The 9,512-nt window shown below is 38.8% G+C and overlaps 1 protein-coding gene across 1 annotated transcript; it reads right to left on the reverse strand.

Annotated features, from left to right (window-relative positions):
• Positions 1 to 3,742: 3,742 nt before the first annotated feature.
• LOC132871291 (MICOS complex subunit MIC26-like) lies at positions 3,743 to 5,513 on the reverse strand. Its single transcript, XM_060905408.1, has 7 exons — positions 5,442 to 5,513; positions 5,036 to 5,068; positions 4,891 to 4,945; positions 4,679 to 4,794; positions 4,523 to 4,594; positions 3,922 to 4,008; positions 3,743 to 3,748 (listed from the first exon to the last, which is right to left on the reverse strand). The coding sequence occupies exons 1-7, from the start codon at positions 5,511 to 5,513 to the stop codon at positions 3,743 to 3,745; spliced, it is 441 nt and encodes a 146-aa protein (XP_060761391.1).
• Between the last annotated feature and the right edge of the window lie 3,999 nt (positions 5,514 to 9,512).

Genomic DNA, 9,512 nt, shown 5'->3' on the forward strand with positions numbered 1-9,512 from the left:
CAAGCTCCATGAAGACATGGCGTGTTAAGGTTGGAGAAGAAGAACTCGAGTGTCCTGCAAAGAGCCCTGACCTCAACCCCACTGAAGACCATTGGGATGAATTGGAACACGACTGCACCCCAGGTGTCCTCATCCAATGTCCGTGCCAAACTGTACTCATGCTCTTGTGGCTGACTAAACAGAAATCCTCACAGCCATGCCCCAAAATATAGTCCAAACTCTAGCATGGTGTATCAAGTGACTCTAGTGAGGATTATGCACATGGGACTTGGTTATCCATGATATAACTTATACCTGATTTCGCTCCCATATTATTTATTTGTTTGTTTGTTTGTTTGTTTGTTTGTTTGTTTGTTTGTTTGTTTGTTTTGTGGTGCAAGATTTCCCATCGTTTATATTATACTATTCTCTTTGTTCTTACCTATGCTTTTATTTTTATTTTTAGACAATTGTGGCTCACAATTGGGTTATGACAACAAAAAGATCTGTTCAAGAGTATTCAGTGAAACATTCATACACTGAAAAAAGTGAAACAAAGCTGTTGTTCATTTAATGTATTTGTTTTCATTCCAGTGAATAAAAAAAAAAGAGTTTGCTCCCATATTCAAAAGTTGTTTAAATGAATTTAAAATATTCAGGTTTAACAAAGATTGTTAAACCTGAATATTTTAAATTCATTTAAACAACTTTTGAATATGGGAGCAAACAATTTTTTTTATTCACTGGAATGAAAACAAATACATTAAATGAACAACAGCTTTGTTTCACTTTTTTCAGTGTACATTAAGTAATAAAACCACTGTATTTGGAGGCGCTGTGGCTCAGTCGACTAAGGCCCCATGCCATAAATCCGGGGACTTGGGTTTGATTTCGACCTGAGGTCATTTCCCGATCTCTCCCCATCTTTCTCCAGCTCATTTCCTGTCTCTACACTGTCCTATCAAATAAAGGTGTAAAAAGCCCAAAAAATATCTTACAACAACAATGTATTTATTTTCATTTAGGAAAATCTGAAATAAAGGCAGGGTACACCCTGGACAAATCGCCAGGTCATCACAGGGCTGACACATATACACAGACAACCATTCACACTCACACCTACGGTCAATTTAGAGTCACCAGTTAACCTAACCTGCATGTCTTTGGACTGTGGGGGAAACCGGAGCACCCGGAGGAAACCCACGCGGACACGGGGAGAACATGCAAACTCCGCACAGAAAGGCCCTCGCCGGCCATGGGGCTCGAACCTGGACCTTCTTGCTGTGAGGCGACAGCGCTAACCACTACACCACCGTGCCGCCCCCACAATTACATATATAGACCTATATTTTTAAAATGCATACAAACTTCGGGTCCAATGTTTCCAAAAGCAAGATGAGTACCTTGCGTCACTTACAGAAACATCAGTTAAAGACACAATAATCGTGTTCTTAGACCCAGTCAATCTGCACATGAATCTATACATAAAATTTCTCAGGACAACATTAAAAGTTGGCACATTGTTCGTAATGAAAATTTCACTGGCACTACTGCACCTGGGAATTTTAAGCAAAATTCTCAAAGCATCATTATATCCCACTTGAAGTTTTTTCATTTTCGCGTTACTATAATTGCACCACAAGTGGGCAGTATACAGTGGAGTACAGTATGTTTTGAAAAGCGATCCTTTTACATCAGTAGTACACATGTGGAATTTGCGAGCCAGCATATTGGCCTGCCCATACAGTTTACCACACTGACGATGCACATCATCATCATCATCATCACTGAGGTCATCTCTTATCACACGTCCCAGATATTTAACTTTCTTTACAACCACAAGTGGTTCACCTGCCAATGAGAAAGAGGGAGAAACAAGCTTCATATCCTCCTTGGTTCTAACAATCAGTACCACACTCTTCGATGAGTTAAATTTAATATCATACATTATGCCATACTGACAGCATATTCTTAGAAGCTGCTGCAGGCCAGTACTGGAGGGAGACAATATCACCAAATCATCAGCGTAAAGCATATGATTAATGAGGTTATCCCCCACCATACAGCCAGTTCTACAGCTCCATAGATAAGTTATCCATGTACAGATTGAATAATAGTGGAGACAGAATTCCGCCCTGCCGCACTCCATTAGAGACATAGAAGGGTGTGGACATACTCACCCCCCAAGTAACTTGCATAGTTTGATGAGAATACCAAAACTGCAGTATCCTAATTAGGTAAGAGGGAACACCTCGCTCATGCAGTTTGACAAACAGTTTCCCATGATTGATACGGTCAAAGGCTTTTGACGCATCCAGGAAACACATGAAGACTGTGCTACTATGTGATCTGTACCTATAGACAATTTCTTTAAGTGCGTAAATACACAAATCAGTTCCATGCTTACTCTTAAAGCCAAACTGATTATGTGTTGATACTATATATCCTGTAAGCCTATCCATAAGGATCCCTTCTAATACCTTGGATAGTATACTTGCTAGTGCAATAGGTCTATAGTTATCTATACGAGTTAATTTACCAGACTTATTTTTAACTACAGGTACCAACAAGACAGATAACATTGATCCAGGAAGTATGCCATGCTTCATTAACCCAGACAAGCATAGAGCAAGTAACACTGAAACACTTTGACTAGCGTATTTCAGATGTTCAGCTGTTATCTTATCCTGCCCACAGGCTTCGTTCATTTTAAGTTTCTCAATAACATAACATACTTCATCTGGCCAGATGACTACACCATCACTGTGTGGTATTTCACCTAACTTAAACACATCACTCTTCACACAATTAAAAATGTTCTCATAGTGTCTCCTCCATAGCTCTGCAGTGTTTTCAGGTTCAGTAATGCCATCAATACTAGCAGGCAGTGGCATTTTACTGTTATTTTCCACCTTCACCTCCTTCCAGAACTCATATACATTATTAGTTCGTAACTTTTTCACCATAGAATTCGCCCTCATAGTCTACTCATTTCTTTGTATAAAACACACAGCATATTTGAATCTAGCATTAGTCCGTGCCTTGTGCCCACAGACTGGGCCATACCTAGGTTTGCCTGCTAAAGCCCATCTTCTAGAAGCATCTTTTGCCTCCATATGAACTTCATGGACATAGTCATTCCACCCTGGTCTCACAATATGTTGTTTCACCACTTTTTTACCACTAGATAGATAGATAGATAGATAGATAGATAGATAGATAGATAGATAGATAGATAGATAGATAGATAGATAGATAGATAGATAGATAGATAGATAGATAAGAACATAATGTATATGAAATGCAATTTTAAGAAACTAATAAAGGTTTAGCAAAAATGTAAACACTTGTAATGGAATTGAATTCATGATCCCTTTTCTAGTTATCTGCCTAAAGATCTGTCATATTAATTCACATTTTTCCCTTTTAGATATTTTAATTCAAATCAACTTCTTTAAGCGTCAGATAGAAAAACATCCTGTACTGATGGCTTCATCAGGGGGAAATGGGCAAACTGTCCTTCAACTGCTTCGCTACATCAACTAAATTATGATTTAATGCTGAGGCCTAATACAGACAGACAATAGTAGTGTTTAAACATGAGAAGAGAACTTCTGTACTGATTCATAGATCAAATATGCACTGTCCCAGATCCACACACCAGTATAAAACTGAACGGAATGAGCTAAGCAGAGTGAAGTCTCTTTCAGCTTTAGAGCAACTTTCCCTTCCTTAGTCTTTCATCTGTCTTTGACCTGTGACTTCATTTCTGGATAGAGAAAGAGGAAAAGAGATTATACAAATCTGACATAAAGAACAATTTCATACAAAATTATGATGATGATGGATGGTTAACAGAAAGATGGCTATATTTCTAATAAATCAGGATTAGTCTGAGACTCTGATGGAAACACTGCAGAACTTCATGTTCTCTGTACTCACCTTCTTCCCACGTGATTTTCCCTTCCACATGTCCTCCAAACACACATGTAGCTGTGAACCCAAACTGGATATCTGGTCTTTGGCCTCCTCAAAATCATTAAACATTAAAAAAGAGATCAAATTCAAACAATCATTCAACAAGGTTCTCTGGATGATCGATGTTCTAGCCTTCTAAGCATGACTCCAGTTGTTGTTGTTTTTAACAAAAGCTCACATTGTAGGGATACATCTGAAGATCTCTGCTTTAGGGATCCCCTGAGAAGAACAAGCTAAAGAACACTTAAGGTTGCTAGATGAAAATGTTTCCCCCTTGAAGAGATATGGTGGATATTGCGCCTTTGGCAACCTAAAAAAGAAGAAGAAATTGAGTAAGGATTAAAAAAAGCTTTATTTATTAAAGACCAATGTGTCATGTGTTTCATCAATTTATAGCTACATTTAATGTTCTGGGACATCCATGAAACAAGCTAGTTCCTGTGATTACCTATGTTACAAAGCAGATATAAACACACACTCACTCACTAGTCTCTTTTTTATGTTACCAAGAGACCCAAAAAGTGTAAAGTTCTCGGTCCTGAAGGTTTTCTCAAGTCAGACTTGCCTTGGCCAGAGAGGCAGCGTGCTGTGGGTAGAACATGGAGGAGCTCAGAGTCATCAATCCAATGGGGAAGAGAAAAAACAAACAGCACCACATTTCATTTCACTGATACAGGAAATAATCACTAACTATAAATAAAAAATAATAATGATCAAAGTATAAATCAGTTTCACACCTACCTTTGGGAGGGTAAAGTCTGAGGATTGCAGAAAACCCTACAGCACTAACACTTGGGTAGAACTCGGACAGAGGATTAATCAGAAACGCAGAAGTGTCTGAAACAATAAACCAAAACACACTGTGAAAATATTGCATGGAGTAAATATACCGTCTGTCTGAAATATTTCTTTGTGCACTGCAAAGCTTCTCACCTCTCACAGTCTGTACAGATGTATTAATACCAGACTCTATGGTCTCATAATATTTCTGAAAGATGTAAAGATGAAATGATTTATTAATTAAAAGTATATTGGCACATCAGGATTGCATGTATGACAGAAGCAGTAAACAGAATACCTCAGCTTTATCCAGGGCATATGATGTCTTTTCCTGGAAAAAGGGGGGAAACAGTTATGAGTCAATTTTAAAAAAACAGCATACCTAAACATGCTGCAAGAGAACTATGCCTAGAAACAAGATTCATACTTTATAATTATTTATCATTTTCACTTTCTTGAATATATCGAGTGCAGTTCAAAGTATATCCAACAGGTGTGAGTGTTGTGTTAATAATGTCTCTATTAATACTATTTTCCTGAGAATAATAAATCTAGTAAATGAATTAAAATAAGCTCCAGCATTTAAGTTTTAACACTTTTTATAATTGCTTTCAAATGAAAACCTGAACCGGGGGGAAGAGAGAGAGAGAGAGAGAGAGAGAGAGAGAGAGAGAGAGAGAGAGAGAAAGATGCGGTGATGGCACTTTAGTCCTTTTGTCGGTCCAGCTCTCACAGCTCCTCAGTTGTTCCTTCTGCTCAAACACATTGTAGATCATCTTGCAAAGTTTCACCTTTCATTCTAATACCAATGCCAATGCCATCGCACTCACCATGTCACAGATCGCTAACTAGCCGAGTCTCTGCTCTAACTCAGTCTGCACAACTGCTTCGAAGAGCTGCATTGCATTCTGAGATTTTGAGTCCAGTGTCTCCATGATACCCTTCTACACTGGACTTCCCCAAACTGTTGCCACAATGTTGGAAGCACACAACTGTATAGAATGGCTTTGTTTGCAGGAGCTTTGCTATTTCCCTTCAGTGGAACTATGAGGCACAAACTTGTTTCATCTGTTGCACAAATCAAGCTCCATGAAGACATGGTGTGTTAAGGTTGGAGAAGAAGAACTCGAGTGTCCTGCAAAGAGCCCTGACCTCAACCCCACTGAAGACCTTTGGGATGAATTGGAACACGACTGCACCCCAGGTGTCCTCATCCAATGTCAGTGCCAAACTGTACTCATGCTCTTGTGGCTGACTAAACAGAAATCCTCACAGCCATGCCCCAAAATATAGTGCAAACTCTAGCATGGTGTCTCAAGTGACTCTAGTGAGGATTATGCACATGGGACTTGGTTATCCATGATATAACTTATACCTGATTTCGCTCCCATATTATTTATGTTTGTTTGTTTATTTTGTGGTGCAAGATTTCCCATCGTTTATATTACAATATTCTCTTTGTTCTTACCTATGCCTTTATTTTTTTTGATAATTGCGGCTCACAATTGGGTTATGACAACAAAAAGATCTGTTCAAGAGTGTTCAGTGAAACATTCATAGCCCCATTCATTTCATTTCAGGGTGACAGTGGCCGCAATTTACTACAGGGAAAGATTTACTACACATTACTTACAAAGAAAAATCCACATCTCTGGCATCATATTTACAGTGTGTGGTGGAAAAATAATGAGGCCTGAGTCCGAACGAGAATCAGAATAAAGGAAATTTATTGTGAGTATTCTCTATGCATGCAGAAGACTGGTGCGCTCGACTCAGCCCGAAGGTATTTCGGGAGAGCCCACGAAGGTATTTAGGGAGAGACCCCATATGGTAATGTGTGTGTGTTGGTACCACACAGAGCCGTCTCCTCATCTAGTATGCAAGGATAAACTAGTTTAGCAGAGAGGAGAACAAAGGCATTTTTTTTGTCATATACTTCAATTATCTTTACCAAAAACACACGCTACTAGTCAACAGATTAAACAGTTATACAAACATACTTGGATAAATGAGGCTATGGTTTAACACAAGTGTTAGCATTAATTTTATGATGAATATTTTCCCAATACAAGTATCATTTTATATTATATAAAAGTATATTCAAAGTATATTATAACACTGTCTAGATTATGAAACAGAAACTATAAAACCCGAGTAATGAGTGAGAGAGATGTGACGTTATTGGGAAATCATCTGCAGAAACTCAGGTTAGCGTTGACGCACATTACTCCACCGATAATTGATTATTTTCCAAATATAGCATGCCCATGTTGTGTTTATTCTTTCATAATATTTTCATGCTTGTAAAGCAGCTGATGGCTGAGCACATGTAAATTAATTTCATGCCATGAAGAGTGCTCAGTCCAATGTAGAAGAACATCAAAATTGATTCAGTTAATATAGTAACTCTAGAAATACTGTATGTAATATAGTCAGGTTGCTTTTGTCTTCCTGCTCCACCACCTTGTAAATCCTGACAGAAGTAAATTAAAATATCAAACTTGCTGCAGGAAAGACTATTTAAAATGCATTTTTTAAGTACAGGTTTTTTAGGCTTTGTTTAAGTGAAAACAAACTCAGATAAAGAACCGAAGATCCTGCTGATGTTGCTGAATATATAATTGAAAAGTAAAACGGACAGAAAACAACAGGAATAGTGAAGAGATCAAGTTTTAGATTAAGCATGTTCATGGGCCAGCAGTGTCCTAATTGAAGAAGTCCCTCTGACAGCATCGGGCTTTAAAGTGAGGACTGGTCTGGAGAATCAAGCAATCTGCCAAATAAGTGCATCTCCTGAACTAGGTACCTAAGGAGAGAAAGAACATTGAGCAGTCAGTACAAGTCCCTGTGAACAACGTGATATAATTAGCATGCTTTCAGTTGTAGCAGGTGTGGGCGTGGTTTAGTGAGGATGTGCAGTGCCAGGTGTTTTGGGAACTAGGGGGTTATTATTAACATGATACAACCCCGATTCCAAAAAAGTTGGGACAAAGTACAAATTGTAAATAAAAACGGAATGCAATGATGTGGAAGTTTCAAAATTCCATATTTTATTCAGAATAGAACATAGATGGCATATCAAATGTTTACACTGAGAAAATGTATCATTTAAAGAGAAAAATTAGGTGATTTTAAATTTCATGACAACAAAACATCTCAAAAAAGTTGGGACAAGGCCATGTTTACCACTGTGAGACATCCCCTTTTCTCTTTACAACAGTCTGTAAACGTCTGGGGACTGAGGAGACAAGTTGCTCAAGTTTAGGGATAGGAATGTTAACCCATTCTTGTCTAATGTAGGATTCTAGTTGCTCAACTGTCTTAAGTCTTTTTTGTCGTATCTTCCGTTTTATGATGCCCCAAATGTTTTCTATGGGTGAAAGATCTGGACTGCAGGCTGGCCAGTTCAGTACCCGGACCCTTCTTCTACACAGCCATGATGCTGTAATTGATGCAGTATGTGGTTTGGCATTGTCATGTTGGAAAATGCAAGGTCTTCCCTGAAAGAGACGTCGTCTGGATGGGAGCATATGTTGCTCTAGAACCTGGATATACCTTTCAGCATTGACGATGTCTTTCCAGATGTGTAAGCTGCCCATGCCACACGCACTAATGCAACCCCATACCATCAGAGATGCAGGCTTCTGAACTGAGCGCTGATAACAACTTGGGTCGTCCTTCTCCTCTTTAGTCCGAATGACACGGCGTCCCTGATTTCCATAAAGAACTTCAAATTTTGATTCGTCTGACCACAGAACAGTTTTCCACTTTGCCACAGTCCATTTTAAATGAGCCTTGGCCCAGAGAAGATGCCTGCGCTTCTGGATCATGTTTAGATACGGCTTCTTCTTTGAACTATCGAGTTTTAGCTGGCAACGGCGGATGGCACGGTGAATTGTGTTCACAGATAATGTTCTCTGGAAATATTGCTGAGCCCATTTTGTGATTTCCAATACAGAAGCATGCCTGTATGTGATGCAGTGCCATCTAAGAGCCCGAAGATCACGGGCACCCAGTATGGTTTTCCGGCCCTGACCCTTACGCACAGAGATTCTTCAAGATTCTCTGAATCTCTTGATGATATTATGCACTGTAGATGATATGTTCAAACTCTTTGCAATTTTACACTGTCGAACTCCTTTCTGATATTGCTCCACTATTTGTCGGCGCAGAATTAGAGGGATTGGTGATCCTCTTCCCATCTTTACTTCTGAGAGCCGCTGCCACTCCAAGATGCTCTTTATATACCCAGTCATGTTAATGACCTATTGCCAATTGACCTAATGAGTTGCAATTTGGTCCTCCAGCTGTTCCTTTTTTGTACCTTTAACTTTTCCAGCCTCTTTACCCCTGTCCCAACTTTTTTGAGATGTGTTGCTGTCATGAAATTTCAAATGAGCCAATTTTGGCATGAAATTTCAAAATGTCTCATTTTCAACATTTGATATGTTGTCTATCTTCTATTGCGAATACAACATCAGTTTTTGAGATTTGTAAATTATTGCATTCCGTTTTTATTTACAATTTGTACTTTGTCCCAACTTTTTTGGAATTGGGGTTGTACATGTGAGTCGTGTATGTGTGTTTGTGAGGTTGGGGGTGCATGTGTAGAGAAAAGCCAAAGCTCTTATCCTGAATGTGCAATGTTTTCTAAACAGTGTACTACAGAGATTGTTAAATTGTGTTTTATATTTAAGATCTGCAGTGCTGTTATGTTATATTAACAATCTCAGGAGTGCAATGATCATAAAGAAGCACAAAAAGAGACATACCGG

The sequence above is a fragment of the Neoarius graeffei genome, chromosome 23 (assembly GCF_027579695.1).
Source record: "Neoarius graeffei isolate fNeoGra1 chromosome 23, fNeoGra1.pri, whole genome shotgun sequence".
In the NCBI taxonomy this organism is placed as follows: domain Eukaryota; kingdom Metazoa; phylum Chordata; class Actinopteri; order Siluriformes; family Ariidae; genus Neoarius; species Neoarius graeffei.